Source organism: Triturus cristatus, chromosome 3_2 (assembly GCF_964204655.1).
Source record: "Triturus cristatus chromosome 3_2, aTriCri1.1, whole genome shotgun sequence".
In the NCBI taxonomy this organism is placed as follows: Eukaryota; Metazoa; Chordata; class Amphibia; order Caudata; family Salamandridae; genus Triturus; species Triturus cristatus.
The window spans coordinates 868177920-868194786 of record NC_140584.1 but is presented as its reverse complement, the minus strand read 5'-3'; the positions used below and the strand labels follow the sequence as shown (position 1 = coordinate 868194786).

At 50.9% G+C, this 16867-nt stretch overlaps 1 protein-coding gene across 4 annotated transcripts in view; it reads right to left on the bottom strand.

Moving 5' to 3' along the window:
* TAOK1 (TAO kinase 1) overlaps positions 1 to 16867 on the bottom strand; it is a 1366047-nt gene that overhangs the window by 139878 nt on the left and 1209302 nt on the right. For all 4 annotated transcript variants that reach the window (XM_085649205.1, XM_085649204.1, XM_085649206.1 and 1 more), the window contains exon 17: positions 10680 to 10919. In XM_085649205.1, coding sequence (XP_085505331.1) covers positions 10680 to 10919 — 240 coding nt within the window. The remainder of the gene's footprint in view (positions 1 to 10679; positions 10920 to 16867) is intronic.

Genomic DNA, 16867 nt, shown 5'->3' with positions numbered 1-16867 from the left:
CAGATGGCGATCTATGCATAGTATATGATCTACAGCTCATATGCCTCGAACACAATATTTAAGGTCGGTTGAGAAAGAGAATGGCACCACTACCACTTTGAACTCATCATCCTGTCCTGAAGACTAAGTGGCAGGGAGGATTTCTCATGTCCCGGATTTGACACCCAGTGACGACTGACAAAAAAAGCCTATCCTACTTTTTCCTGTAGGGGGTTTCAGCATCTGCTGGAGAGGAGTTCCTCTTGTGCATCTCCTCTTGACCACTATCAGAACAATGGTCAGCCAAAATCACAGTGCTGTCCCATAAAAATAATCTTTCACCTGTCAATTCCCTGGTGCTTTAACATGCTGAAGCTCAAAAACCAAAGACCTAGGTGACATGTAACAATTAAAAAAGTGGCAATTATAAGTCAAGGACTGATGCTGAAATGGCACTTAGTTCACTACATTAAGTATGATTTGCGTGAAGACATAAAGAAATCAAAATAGAAATATGATAAGATACAAAAACATAACCCAGGGACATGGGGCAATCAGTGAATCCAGCATCTGTGTTATGTGGAAAAAAATAGATAATATACACAAAAAGTAGCATCTTTATAGAGCAGCTACTCCAGATCCCATGGTCTTAGTAATTAAGTTCTGTCGACGAAACAGCTATGATATCCACATGTAAAATGTGAGTTTATTTCTAAATCACGTCTGATGCTTAGCGGTAATTCATATAATGAGGAATCAACAGGGAAAATATATATTAGAATAACATAGCCTTTTTAACCACTACATTTCTGAAGAAGTGATATATTTTATAAACCAATATGGAACCCACACTCCTCACAGTTGAGACGAACAAGTTACTTACCTTCGGTAACGCTTTTTCTGGTGGATACAGTATCTGCCTGTGGATTCCTCACCTTGTGAATATCCCCTGCGCCAGCAACATTCGGAAACTTTTGTAGCAGTCCACGCCAATGAGGTCGAAGACTACGTCACAGGGACACGGCTCCGCTTGCGACTGCACTGACGTCACCGGCTCCATAAGAAGACCTAGTCGGCGTGATGACGTCAGTTCCGCCCTTTTCTTCCATGCCTTCGAGGCACACGGACGGACTGACAGCAATATATACACAGTATACACAGTATATAATATACAAGCAACACACACAGTGTGGGGAATAAATAGAAAGGCAAACGAAATAACAGAATGCCTTAGACAGTAACAAATACATTTTGAAACACCATCATCAGAATTGTAGGTATACAAGGGTGGACAACGGGGAGGTGGGTGGGTCAGTGAGGAATCCACAGGCAGATACTGTATCCACCAGAAAAAGCGTTACCGAAGGTAAGTAACTTGTTCTTCTGATGGATACATCTGCCAGTGGACTCCTCACCTTGTGAAAAGATTCCCACAGCAGTCCCACTCCCGGAGGAGGGTGTCCACCATTCTATATCAAAAAGTCCTGAAGGACGGAACAAGCAAAATGTCCGTCCCTCCTCACCTCGGTATCCAAGCAGTAATGCTTCGCGAAAGTGTGAAGGGAGGCCCAAGTTGCCGCCCTACACATGTCCTCCACAGGAACACCTCTAGACAAAGCAGAAGTGGAAGACTTGGCTCTAGTGGAATGAGCCCTTAAACCTTCTGGAGGTTCCTTACCAGTCAAAGAGTAGCATATCTTGATGCACAAGACAATCCATCTGAAAAGGGTGCGCTTGTCCACCGCTCTGCCTTTCCTGCAGCCAACAAAGCCCACAAAGAGCTGGTCGTCAACTTGAAAGTCCTTTGTCCCATCAAGGTAGAAGCTGACCGCCCTCTTAGGGTCCAGACGGTGAAGCCGCTCCTCCTCCTTGGAAGGGTGAGGGGGAGGATAGAAGGTAGGGAGGGTAATGGACTGCCCCAGATGGAAGGGAGTTACCACTTTAGGCAGAAAAGCAGCCCTGGTCCTAAGTACCATTCTTTCAGCATGAATGGTCAAGAACGGGGGTTTTGAACTCAGAGCTTGAAGCTCACTTACCCTCCTTGCCGAGGTGATCGCAATGAGAAAAACCATCTTGAAAGACATCAGTCTCAAGGGACACTTGTGTAAGGGCTCGAAAGGAGAACCCATCAGATAAGTTAAGACAAGTTTTAAGTCCCATTGAGGCACAATAAAAGGAGTAGGAGGAAACTTGTTTGTAAGGCCCTTTAGAAATCGTAAAACAATAGGTGATTTGAACAAAGACGGCTGATCCGGCAAGCAAAGGAAAGCCGACAAAGCCGATAAGTATCCCTTTACAGTGGCCACAGCAAAGCCATGCTGAGCAAGAGAAAGGGCAAACTGCAGAATGTCAGATAAACGAGCCCTTAAAGGATCAATTGACTTCTCCCCACACCAGAGCACAAATTTAGACCACCTATATGGGACACCCCCGCGCCGCACGGCCACCAGCTGCTGCGTGTGCCCCAGTGCCTGCCTTCTGCCTCAGCGCCGGCCTCGCTGCCGCCTTGAGCGCTCCCCTTTGGTTTTCGCCGGTTTTTGACCGAAATTTGTGCTTGTTTTCTTTGTATGCCGTATGATCGTTTGTTAACTGTTTTGCCTCCGTTTTGACCTGCATTGTTGCCTGTATTTTTTGTACTGTTTCTTCTTCGTGTTTTGCCCTCCATTTGTGCATTTGTGCTTGTCTCCTTCCGGTTTGCCCGCCTACCTCGCCGCCCTCCGCTCCCGCTTCCCGCCACCGCCATTAGCCCCGCCCCTTTTCTCTTCTGTTCCCTCCCTGCTCCCGCCTCCCAGCTGCTCCGCCCACCCGCGCACTTGGCCTTTAAATGGCGACCGTGCGAACGCGCAGCGGGCGCGCCGATTGTGCGCCGAAGGCGCGCCAAAGGTAAGCCCGTCTGCGCCCGTCCGCGACCGGATCGCGTCCAGCGCCAGGACCCCTGGCCCCCGAAGACCCCGACCGACCCGCCTGACGTACTCCGCCGCCACCCTCACCGCACTCAACACCGGCCGACTCCCAGAATGCCATCAAGCCACTCCACGACGTACCCACGGACCTTTCAGCTGCCACGCCTGCAAGTTCTCCTGCATCCGGACCAGCCTCGCACCAGCACCCGCCAAGTCGAACACCAGCAGCACCCACCTCAAGTGCATCCTGCTCAACACCCGCTCCGTCCACAGACACGCCATCGAACTCTGGAACCTTCTAGACGCCACAGCCCCTGACGTGGCCTTCCTCACGGAGACCTGGATGAACGCCTCTTCAGCTCCCGACATCGCCATCGCTATCCCAGAGGGCTACAAGATCGTCCGGAGGGACCGAAACGCCAACCAGATGGGAGGAGGCATCGCCATCATCCACAGGAACACCATCCGTCTCACGACCAGCACCGACAACACCCTGACCAGCGCCGAACACCTGCATTTCCAGATCCACACCAACCCGAACACCACCCTCAGAGGCACCCTGATCTACCGACCCCCTGGACCACGCACACAATTCAGCAAGGACATCGCCGACTTCGTCAGCCCGCATGCCCTCCCCTCCGCTGACTACATCCTCCTGGGAGACCTCAACTTCCATCTAGAGAACAACAACGACCGCAACACCAGCACCCTGCTCGCCAACCTCGCCAACCTGGGACTCAAGCAACGGGTGTCCACCCCCACCCACCTCGCCGGACACACACTCGACGCAGTCTTCTCTTCCAGCACAGACATCGACTTCAGCCACGCCACAGAGCTTCAATGGACGGACCACAGCTGCGTCCACTTCACCTTCAAGAGAACGACGACCCACCAACACCAGCAACAGGCCGCCCACAGAAGCTGGAACAAGATCACAGCAGACCAGCTCGCCACCTCCCTGAGCCAGCACCCTCCTGCCAGCTCAGCGAACCCCAGCCAGGCCGCCGACAACCTCACGAAGTGGATCAGCAACTGCGCGGACGAACTCGCCCCACTGAGGACCCCGCCTAGCAGACCCGGCAGCAAGAAGGCTCCATGGTTCACCGACGAACTCAAGAGCTCCAAGAAGAACTGCCGAGCCCTCGAGAAAGTCTGGAGAAAGGAACAGACACCGGACAACAGGACCTCCTTCAAACTTGCCACCCGGAAACACCACCAGCTGATCCGCGCCGCCAAGAAAACAGCAGTCAAGGACCGGTTGGACAACAACGCACACAACTGCAAGGAACTCTTCAACATCGTGAAAGAGCTTTCCAACCCCAGCGCAGGAAACAACGACATCACCCCATCGCAAGACCTCTGCAACTCCCTCGCTTCATACTTCCACAACAAGATCGCGGACATACACAACAGCTTCTACAACCAACCAACGCACACCATGACCGAACAACCACCGCCCACCACCACCCTCCACGCCTGGACCCCGATCAGCACCGAAGACACCATCCGCACGATGAACTCCATCCACTCCGGATCACCGACCGACCCCTGCCCTCACCACGTCTTCAACAAGGCCGACGCGGTCATCGCACCCCACCTGCGAGACATCATCAACACATCCTTCGACACCACCATCTTCCCTGAGAGCTGGAAACACGCCGAACTCAGCGCTCTACTCAAGAAACCAACAGCGGACCCCACCGACCTCAAGAACTACCGCCCCATCTCGCTCCTCCCGTTTCCAGCCAAAGTCATCGAGAAGACCGTCAACAAGCAGATGGCCGCCTTCCTCGAGACGAACGGATCCCTCGACCCCTCACAGTCCGGCTTCCGAGCCAATCACAGCACCGAGACCGCCCTCATCGCCGCCACCGATGACATCCGAGCCCTGATGGACAATGGAGAAACAGCGGCCCTCATCCTCCTAGACCTCTCCGCGGCATTCGACACGGTCTGCCACCGCACCCTAGTACGGCGCCTCAGCAACATCGGAATCCAGGACAAGGCGCTGGAATGGATCATCTCCTTCCTCGACGGAAGAACACAGAGAGTCCGCCTACCACCGTACAAGTCAGAGGCCTCCGAAGTCATCTGCGGCGTCCCTCAAGGATCATCTCTGAGCCCCACCCTCTTCAACGTCTACATGAGCCCCCTCGCGGCCATCGTACGCAAACACAACCTCAGCATAATCTCCTACGCCGACGACACCCAGCTGATCCTCTCCCTGACCAACGACCCCACCGCCGCCAGAGCCAACCTGCACGAAGGGATGAAAGAGGTAGCCGAGTGGATGACGACCAGCCGCCTGAAACTGAACTCGGACAAGACGGAGGTCCTCATCCTGGGCCCCTCACCCTCCGCCTGGGACGACTCCTGGTGGCCTCCCGCCCTGGGCACCGTACCCAAACCGACAGACCATGCACGCAACCTGGGCTTCATCCTGGACTCCTCCCTCTCCATGACCAGGCAAGTCAACAACGTCTCCTCGGCGTGCTTCAACATCCTACGCATGCTACGGAAGATCTTCTGGTGGATCCCCACCGAGACCAGGAAAACCGTCACCCAGGCCCTCGTCACCAGCCGACTGGACTACGGCAACGTCCTCTACGCCGGTACCACCGCCAAGCTCCAGAAGAGACTCTAGCGGATCCAGAACGCCTCAGCCAGACTCATCCTCGACATCCCACGAACCAGCCACATCTCCGGACATCTGAGAGACCTTCACTGGCTCCCCGTCAACAAAAGAATCACCTTCCGCCTCCTCACCCACGCACACAAAGCCCTACACGACCAAGGCCCGAGCTACCTCAACAGCCGAGTCAACTTCTACGCTCCCAAACGCCACCTCCGATCAGCCAACCACGCCCTCGCCGCCGTCCCCCGCATCCGAAGAGCGACTACAGGAGGAAGGTCCTTCTCCTACCTGGCCGCCAAGACCTGGAACTCCCTCCCGACCGACCTGCGCCTGACCCAAGACCACCTCTCCTTCAGGAAGAAGCTGAAGACCTGGCTGTTCGAGCAGTAGCGGCACCCCCCCCCCCAGCGCCTTGAGACCCTACGGGTATGTAGCGCGCTTTATAAGTGTCATTGATTGATTGATTGACTATAGGAATAGACAGATTTGGTGGAATGACGTCTGGCAGACAAAATTACATCTACCACATCTGGCAGGAGAGAAAAAGAATTCAGGTTGCCCCGTTCAATCTCCAGGCATGAAGGTGTAAGCTCTGGAGGTGGGGGTGTAGAACTTGCCCCTCCGACTGCGAGAGGAGGTCTCCCCGGAGAGGGAGATGGAGCGGAGGGCACGAGGAGAGGTGGAGAAGATCTGTATACCACACCCTTCTTGGCCAATCCGGGGCGATCAATATGACTTGGGCCCGGTCTTGGCGAATCTTCCTCAGAACCCGAGGAATTAAGGGTATGGGAGGAAGTAAGATGCGAGTCCCATCTCAACTGAAACGCGTCCCCCAAAGCTCCTTGCATCGGATACTGGAGACTGCAGAATGACGGGCAGTGAGCGTTCTCGTGAGTGGCAAACAGGTCCACCCGAGGAGTTCCCCACATCCGAAAGACGTGACAAACCACCTCCGGATGAAGCCTCCACTCATGGTCGGCGGAGAACTGCCGACTGACACTGTCTGCACGCAAGTTCAGAACTCCGGCCAGATGATTTGCCATCAGACAAATCTGATGATCCTGAGCCCAGGACCAGAGACGCAGAGCCTCTCTGCAGAGACACTGCGACCCCACTCCTCCCTGCTTTTTGACATACCACATCGCGGTAGTGTTGTCCGTAAGGACTTGAACCGACTGACCGCGAAGGGAAGGGAGGAAGGCCTTGAGCGCCAAACGTATCGCCCGCAATTCCAGAAGATTGATATCCAGATCCCCCAGATGAGCACCCCACCCTAAAGTGGATGCATCCGTTTTTACTGTGGCCACCGATGGAGGTAGATGAAAGGGCTTTCTGAGACAGATTGCCCTCCACGCTCCACCAAGACAGATCCGCCGCAGCTTCTCTGGAGATCCTCACAGACTCTCTGAGATCTCCTTTGCGCTGATACCACTGCCTGCGGAGGCACCACTGGAGCGCCCTCATGTGCCAGCGTGCATGGTTGACCAACAGAATGCAGGAAGCAAACAGACCGAGCAGGCGAAGGACCTTCAGGACTCGAATGACCGCTCCATCGTAAAACAAAGGAATCAATTCCTGTATGTCGAGAATCCTCTGTGGAGGTGGGAATGCTCGACACACAGTAGTGTCCAGTACCGCACCAATGAACAGGTTGCGCTGAGAGGGCACCAGGTGAGATTTGGGCACGTTTATCGAGAAACCTAATTTGTACAACAGCCGAGTTGTATCCTGCAGATGATGAAGCACCTTCTCTGGCAACTCCGCTTTGATCAGCCAGTCGTCCAGATAGGGGAAAACTGAAATCCTCGACCTTCTGAGATGGGCTGCCACCACAGCCATCACCTTCGTGAAGACTCGAGGTGCAGTAGTAAGACCAAACGGAAGGACCGCAAACTGATAATGCGGCGACCCTACCGTAAACCGGATATACTTCCTGTGCGACTTCAGGATGGGGATGTGAAAATAGTCATCCTGCAAGTCGATCGACACCATCCAGTCCTCCTGATTCAGCGCTTGAAGAACCTGCGCAAGGGTGAGCATCTTGGACTTCTCTTGCTTCAGATAAAGATTCAAGATCCTGAGGTCCAATATCGGACTCGGAATCAGAAAATACCAGGAGTAGCATCCCTGACCCCACTCCTGCTCTGGAACCACCTCTATCACACCTTTCTCTAGTAACTTCTGGACTTCCTCCTGTAGGACAAGACAGTGGTTCTCTGAGCAAGCCCTTTGACAAGGAGGATAATTTGGAGGGAATTCCCGAAAGGGAAGTGCGTACCCATTTTCTACAAGATCTAGAACCCAAAGGTCTGTAGTAACAGATTCCCAATCTTGTAGAAAATGGGTAAGCCGGCCCCCCCACAGGACCAACATGATCCAGAATGGTGGATCTAGGGCTGCTTTGCGGTGGTGGGAGGGGCTGAAGAAGAGGAGGAGGAGGAGGAGGAGGAGGAGAGCTGTCGGCCACGAGTGCGACCCCTGATTCTGCCACTGTACCCCTTATACAGAGTGCTCTGCTGCTGTTCCCGCTGTGGCTGTCCGTATGAACGAAAGGTAGACCTTCCGAAGCCCCTGTACCTCTTGAAAGAGCCCCTTGGCTGAGTTTGAAGGCCCAACGATTTAGCCGTGGCCTTACTCTCCTTAAATCTTTCCAGCGCAGCATCCGCTTTCTTGCCAAAAAGACCAGAGCCATCAAAAGGCAAGTCCAAGAGCGTTGATTGGACATCAGGGGAAAATTCCTTTGATTTCAGCCACGCACCTCTCCTAGTGGCAACAGATGATCCCATGACTCTTGCCACAGAGTCAGCAGTGTCCAATCCACTCTGGATCACCTGATGCGCCGCCGCCTGGGCATTCGAAAGGATCTCATTAAAGCCAACCCTATCCTCCTCCGATAGCTTCGGGGCTAGTTGTTTAGCTGAGAGCATGTACATAACGTCCCAAGAGACAGGTAGCATTTGTTGATTTAAGAGCCATGCTGGCCGAAGAAAAGACCTTCTTGGCCGACTGATCCAGTTTTTTTGCATCCCTATCACTCGGGACCTGGGGATATGAACCCGAAGATTTTCTTGAACATGCAGCCTGAACAACCAGACTCTCAAGAGACAGGTGAGATGTTAAAAATTCCGGGTCTCCCGGAGCTGCCCGATACCTCCTGGCGACGACTTTTGAAACTGCCGGAGCAGAAAAGGGCTTACGCCACACCTCCATCACTGGCTCTAAGATGGCATCGTTAAAAGGAAGAAGAGTTTTAGAAACAGCAGAAGGAGAGTGCAGAACTTCCGTTAAAATGTTCGGCTTGAATTCAGCAGACGGTAGCTGCAGATCTAAAAGTTCAGCCGCTTTTCTTATAACGGCATGGTATGAAGCCACATCCTTCGAAGGGACATCAGAAGGAGGAGAAATCTCCCATTCGGGTGACAAGTCCAGGCCACTAGCCTCCTTCAACTCCTCAAAAACATTGTCCTACTCCATGAGTTCCCCTTCTTCTACCTCCTCCATAAGGTTACTTTGCTCATCCAGTATCCTCTGAGCCTCCCTCCTAGATCTAGTTCTCACAACCGGCGTCAGCGGCACAGTGATCGAATCAGACTGTGCCGGTGTCGCACGCGGGTCCACAGGAGCAGCCGGCGTCGAGCGAGGTCGAGTCGGCGCCGGTAAAGAAGGGAGCGGCGTCGAAGTCCTCGGCGCCGGTAGATGCCAAGACGGCATCGCCAGACAAAATGGCATGAAGGGAGCCTGAGGATAGGCTTGAGGGACTCCCAAACTTAAAGCCATAGGACCCATAGGATCCGAAGGTGCTCCAGAGGGGTACATGGCTCTGGAGAAGACTCTATACATCGCATTAAAATAATGTGTAGGGTCCTGACCTGGTCCTGGGAATGCAGGATACTGTTTAGGCATCACCGGACTCGGGCCGACCGGCGCAGACGGTGGAATCTGCGGGGCCGAAGGCTCACCCGGAACTGGAAGCTCCTCAATCGGAGCCGGGGACGAAGCCGGAGCCGGAGCCGGCGTTGGAGATGGAGCCGGGGCCAGAGCCGGAGAATGTTCCGGTGAAGCCACAGGTGAAGACAGGCCAACAGGTGAATCCGGAACAGACGGGGGAGACACAAAGTCCTTTCGGCGTCGGGAGGGTGACGTCGATCTCGGAGCCGCATTCTTATCCGAGTGACGCCGAGAGGAATGCCTCCTCTTCTTCTTGTGCTTCCTGGATTTGGAAGCATGCCCCGAAGTCGACTTCGATCTTGACTTTGACCTCGATTTTCTCCGGCCTCTTTTCTCTTTCTTCATCCTCGCGATGAATAGCTTTGCCTCCCTCTCCTTGAGAGCCTTGGAACTCATCTTGCGGCAGCAAGAACATCCCTCGACATCATGGTCCGATGACAGGCACCATACGCAGTCGTCATGTGGATCCGTAATGGACATATGCTTCCTACACTCATGACAGGGTTTAAATCCTGACTTCTTCGTTGACATTTCTACAGAAGAAGACAAAGAGAAGCAGTAGAAAGGAAAGTAACAGTAAAGCTACAGATAGAGATTCCCGAAATCCGTTGGCGTCGACGGCGTGAAAAAAAGGGAACTCACATCACGCCGACGAGGTCTTCTTATGGAGCCGGTGACGTCAGCGGAGTCGCGAGCGGAGCCGTGTCTCTGTGACGTCGTCTTCGACCTCATCGGCGTGGACTGCTACAAAAGTTTCCGAATGTTGCTGGCGCAGGAGATATTCACAAGGTGAGGAATGCACTAGCAGATGTATCCATCAGAAGTATTTGTCATGGAGACACATTTACCTTCTTGGAGAATCTAAATGCCAATGTGAGGTGGGGCTTAAGGCCATCCACTCAGCGGCTGCTCATATCCATGTATATACACACACACATTTTTTACATACACACAAACACATGCTATGGGAGACCCCATCGAGGTGAGGTTATTTTGAACAGTTATCAAGGTCTGTTGTAGGGCCTTTCCATGATTTAGAGAGACTAGAAATGTGAGACAATACAAGAACCACATACTTCAGCCTCAAGTCTGTAAATCTGCAGAAGCTATTTTAATAAAGGATAGGGTCAGCAGTGGATGGATAATACTAAAGATAGTAAATATGTAATTGGCTTCCCATTAAAAGCACAAATATGCATTCTATGAAAGGCTACCTTGAGGCTTTTCGGCTGCTGTCGAACCTCCATTACATGCTTGCGTCTCAGCTCTCTTTCCCGGCGTTTGTTATACTCCATCTGATTGGTGAGCTCTGTCTGGTGCTGAAGCTTTATTAACTCACAACGCATTCTCTGTATGGTGTTGAGGTGGCGAAACTCCAGCTCCTGCATGGACTCATGCTGTCTCAGCAACATAGCATGTTCCAAATCCTTCTGCGTCTGACGCTTATTCAGCTCCTGAAATAAACACAGAAATGCAAAGCAAAGAAAATTAAATGGTGTGCACAGTGGAAAAACACATATATTAGAGCTACCTTTGTAAACCATTTTAAAAGCTTTAGATATTCCTGAACATAAAAGGAACTAAAACATTGTTTAATTGGCATCATATTTTTAATAGTTTACTTCATAAATAATTTAACAAAGATGTTACAGAGTATCACAATAACACCACTGTCATAAAATTACCGAAAAATCATCACAAAAAGTAAAAAAAAGAAAAAACAGGCTGGTTCTGGTAGGGCATTACCAGTTGGATCACTTTAACAGCAACCATAAACTCACAAATTCCAAGTCACAGTGTGCAACTTACATTATAGATTGATTTTTTCTATTGACCACTACCTCCCTTCAACTAAGAGGCAGACGGTTACATGTTAAGCTAGAAACCTTTCAAGTAGCAAAGCCATTGTTACGGGTTAGTAACTAACTATTTTCTTTGGGCACGCACCTTAATCTAGATTCACATGCTGTGCGTAGATTATCTGTCAGTAGTGTGCCCTTATGGAAGAGGGTAACAATATTTCTGGTGGATTCCTCAAGTTCTGAATAGCCACTCAAGCATGACGCGCGGAGGAGCAGCAGGGAGTGAGACGTGGTGAGGTACAGAGAGGGTCTTGAGTCCTCGCTGGCAGATGTGGTTAACCAGTGTAGGAAACCCACCTCTCTATGTGGTGCACCACAATGGGGTACACTGTGCAGAGAGGTCGGAGAGACCCATATCGGTTTACAGAGGCAGAAGTAGATAATAGTAACGCACTATTTTGTTGTAGTGTGTGTGAGCAGTTAGGCTTATCAGAAGGTAGTGCTAAGCATTTGTTGTACTCACAGAGGCAATAAAGTGGAAACACTCAAAAATGAAATCGAGACGGCCAATAAAAATTGATTTAATACTAAAGGTATATAGTGGATATCAGTCATTCGAGATGTCTAACTATATAGTGGCTGGTCGGAACCAGATCATTTTTGGTATCCAACATGTTGGAATCATACCCCAACACTAGTTCCGGTGCTTGAAGTATGATCCAATGCACTGGGGGATCCCCTAGGGATCCCTGCAGTGCATGCAATCCCTCCCCCCCTGTATTACCAGTAACAGCCTTTCAGGGTCTACCATCAAGCTAGTGCTGCTGCCGACCACGGATATGATTCTGCCCTCCTGCTGCTGAGCTTGAGCAGGGGAACAATAGGTTTCCAGTCACAGTGAGGCGTGACCACCTACCAGTGTATTGGGCTGGGAGTGTTTTGCAGCGCCATCGGACTGCTTTGAAGAGCACATTTGGTGCCCTCCTTGAATACTCCGGTTTGACCAGTTCACGAGCACTTGGTTCCTGCTCTGGCACGAAACTGGACAAAGGACAGGGGAGTACCCTCCCCTCTGTCCAGCACCTCCTCTGGGAAGAACCCCCCTAGAGTCGTCCCAACCTTTTCCTTAGGGTATTTAAGGACTCCCCTGAGGGAGGGTCCTCAGATTCGTTGTAGGACCAGACTCAACCCTGAAACTACGTCTATGTCTGGAATTCGACTGGAACAGAGACTGCACCTAGGAAGGCTCATGCTGCTCCTGGTCTTGCTGTTCTTCAGGTCTACTGCGTCATCTGGGTCTGTGCTTCATCCAGGTTCTCCAAAAGACCTGTGGGCATCAAGGACACCCGTAGAAATCTCCCTTGGAGTAAAGGTGTCACTCTCCTGCATCTGCAGGCACAGCAACAAAGCTGACCCGTCTGCTGCTCTTGACGTCCCACGGATATCCCTAGGCTCAGCAACACAGGTGGTAGTGATGTGGCTCCCTAGAGGCCTGACCTATCTTACCTGCACTTTGGATGACAGTATCCCTCGTTGGGGCTGCTGGGACTGAGCCCCTATGCGTCTACCAGCCGTTGCAAAGGCTTTTTGGCTCTGCACTCCAGAGATGTCCAGGTTAAAACAAGCTCCAGGCTCTAGCACCTCACTTCCTGAAGAAGAGTCCTCCCTGCACTGTGTGCCTCTGACTTTGGTGAGCTGCTTGAGGTCCTCTTGCCATTCCTGTGCAATCGGCCTCTGGGTCCTCTCTAGTGTCTTCCTTTGCTTCACTGGGCTTCCCTGCTTGCTCGGGGCCTGCTCTGACTCTTGTGTACTTAGTGAGTCCCTTGGACCTTGCTGGTCCCAACATTTATTCCTTTGGTTCTCCACGCCAGCTGCGGCTACCAAGGCTTGTTGGTGCTCCGCCGGACACCGACCACCTAGACACTGACATCTGACGTGGGGAGGCTCGTGCACAGCTCCTTCCTCAGTGTCTCCTGGTCCTCACAGCTGCAGCGACAAGGTGACTGTCGTCTCTTCTGAACCTCTCGACATCGGTGGGCATTGTGCTTCAGTGCCTCCTGTTCACCTGCGAGTGGCATAGACTCTATCCCCTCTGCTTGCAGGTTCTGCACTCCAAGAATCCACCCTTTGGTTCCACCGCACTCCCTTCACAGTCTTCTCCACAGACATCTTCGTTGTTGTTTATGATAGGTTCTGGTGTCACTTCACCCCTATGCACCCGGCTTCCCTGGTGCAGGTAACCTGGTTCCTGGGGCATCCACGGGTGGGGTGGCTCTACAACCTTCTGTCTTTCAAAGGATTTCTTTGTGGCCCTCCGGGAAGGGTCCTTCTTTAAGACTGCAATTCTCTAGTGACTTCTATTGGGCACACGTCTGTTTCCACTCTGCACACAGCCTCCGTGGGGTTCCTTGGTACTTTCCTTGGGTGGTTTCTTGTGTATCCAGCTTCTCTGAGTCCTCTGGTCCAGGTTCCTTTCTCCTTTGCAGTTCGCATTCCACTTTCTTAATATATGGTTTGGTCTCCCCTAGGAGACCAGTGTATATTTGTGCTACTTACCTGGTTAATTCAGAGTATTCTTGTGTAAGGTGTTGATATCTCCGGGTAGGAACTATAACAATGTGTTAGTGAGTGTTGTGTAATAAATAGACTTATTTTTATATAAACACTGTGTGGTTCGTTTTCATTTAACTTTCACTACTGATTAAAGTTGGTAAAACAAGCTGCTTTACACTCCTTCACGATAATCCTGAAGGCTACTCTCCACATCTACTACTTGGAGAGCTTTCTATGGTTAGCAAAGACCACTAAAATATCCATATGGGCTGCCTGCATTAGTGCAAGGTGCATCACTTGATTAAGTGTGCACCATTTACTAAGCCAGCCTCCTACAACAGTTGCTCCATTCTCTCTGTGCCTAATCTGGAGCCAGAAGGATGACTTGGGCCGGGTTCATCCTGTTCTTCTTCAGAACTCGGGGCAGGAATGGTATCGGTGAGAAAGTGCAGAGAAGTCCTGAGCCACACTCGAGAATAAATACAATTCCAAGTGAGAGATGCCTTGGAAACTCAAACATATAGAAGTGCTGAATCTGCGTGTGCTCTGCGTTACTAAATAGTTCTAACCAAGGTTCTCCCCAATCGCAGAAGAGACCTTGCACCACCTACAGATGAAGATGCCATTTGTGATCCGCAAGGAATCAACAGCTTAGTTTGTACGCCCTGGCGTACAGAGAGCCCTCCAGGTGTTGTATGTCCAGGAAAATGACCTTCCAGCTATTTTCAGAAACGAAGAGCTTCTTTATACAGGGTCCATGGCCCCACCCAGTCCTGCTTGTTGTGGTACCACACGGCAGTGCTGTCTGAACACTTAACCACCCTCCCTTGATGGAAGGTAGAAAGGCTTTCAAATCTATGCTAATTGCTCCTAACGCTAAACAAGTTGATGTGGAGCTCAGACTCCTCTGATCTCCAACTCTCCCAAATGGCTGCCCCAACCCAGAAGGGATGCATCTGTCACCATCATGAAGTCTGGGTTGAGGAAGTGAGAGGGGTCTGCGGCTGACCCAATCGCAGCTAATCAGCCACCACTGTAGGGCTTTTGCAGTTCCCTCTGATATCTGGACCAGATCGGAGAGATTCACCTGATGCTGCACCCACTGGAATTTCATGTTCCACTGCAGAGCCCACATATATGCCAGCCACCATGCTTTACCAGCAGGATGCAGGAGGACATGAGACCTAGCAGCCTCAGTCACTCTCACCGAAATCCAGGAGGCTGAAACCTCAGAATAATAACCTGAATATCCCGGAATTCGAGCTCCAGGTATTCACAGAACTACACTGTGTCCAGAATGGCTCCCATGAAAGTGAGCATTGGACAGGGAGTCAGGTGTGCCTTCAGCATGTTAACTGTGAATCCCAGCAAGGTCCTCAGACGGGCTGACATGTTTCGGCACTCTACATCTTTCCATCCCTATACTCTCACACCTATTCCCCCCACCCCCACCCACTCCAAAACAGGGCGAAAAGCACTGTCTTGATATACCCGTGCACCGAAATGACTATGCCATCGACTAATGCCTCCCATGCATTAATATAAATGACTCAGAGATACAGCCCACTTCCCGATAAATCACAACACGCTGAATACGCAGTCGTAACCTGCCCATTGGTCCGTTCAACAAACCCACATGGCACTTGATGACTGTATGCAAGTTTTTACTCTAGTTTGTAATGTTGATTGAAACTGTCAGCTGCTACATATACATAACAGATGTGGAAAAAGTAATACTGTTTAAGCTGTTGTGACATATTATGTATAACCTTCCACTGCCTTATAGGCAACGAATGTTAAAGGAAACAATCATTAAACGTGCTTTTTTTTTGTTTTTTTAAGTGAACCCTAGCGAATACAAGACGTCTGTCACAGTCTGGCAGTATGCGACGATTGACTGGGGTGAGCCCGTTTAAAAAGCTAGTCGTTGAGATATAGGAAGACTAGAACCTCTGACATCTGTAGGTGGGTTGCAATCACCCCCATCACATTTGTAAACACCCTGCTGGTATGGCCAAAGGGGAGCACAGCAACTGAAAGTGCTTGTGGCTCACCCTGCAGGTAATGCCTGTGGGCTAGCAGGACAGGAATATAGAAATATTTGTCCTGCAAGTCCAGTGCCACCATCCAGTCTCCAGGGTAGACGGGACAAGAGACAACATGAGCATTTTGAATCTCTCTTTTTTCAGGAAGTTGTTCAGAGAGCGTAAGTCCAGTTTGAGCAAGAGGCCTCCGTCCTTCAGCACCAGAAAGTAGCGGAAATAGCAACAATGACCTACTTCTGATGTTGGCGCCCTCTCAATAGCTCAGAAAAGCTTGTACTTCCTGACGCAATAGGGAGAGGTTGTTCTCCGTCAGCTTATCCAAAGATGGTGGCATGGGCGGTGGGGTTTCTATGAATGGAAGGGCGTAATCCAGCGGAACTATTTAGAGGACCCAGTTGTCAAGAGGTTATTGACTGCCCTAGAGGTAGGTGGTGCTGGATCCTATGGCCGACCCAGGTGCCCATGATGGTGGTATCAATATAATCGAAGGCCATCCGTTTGACTCTAATCATCAATGAATGGTCTCATTTGATGTTAATTCATTATATACTCAAATCCCACAAGAGGAAGGCTTGGAGTCCATAGAGTTTTTTCTTGAAACACGACCAAAACCTCACAGGGTTACAAATGACTGTATACTGGATTTGGCCAGAATAGCCTTGAAAAGGAACTATTTCAAATTTGAGGACACGTTCTTCGTGCAGGTCAAGGGGACTGCCATGGGGTGTCCCTACGCCCCAGAGATGGCAGACCTCTTAATGGCTCTGTTTGAAGACCGGTTCATCTTCAGTCATAATCCATACAACCAATATAGTATCATGGTATCGTTATATCGATGATCTGTGGTGCCTGTGGGAAGGCACTGACGATCAACTGCTAACTTGTTTTGAGAGGCTCAACAGCAGACATGCAGATATTAAATTTAGCATGACAGACAAAAGATAAGATTCGTCTTACGTTCCTGGATGTAGAAGTTTTTGCGCAGGACAAGAAGTTGACCAC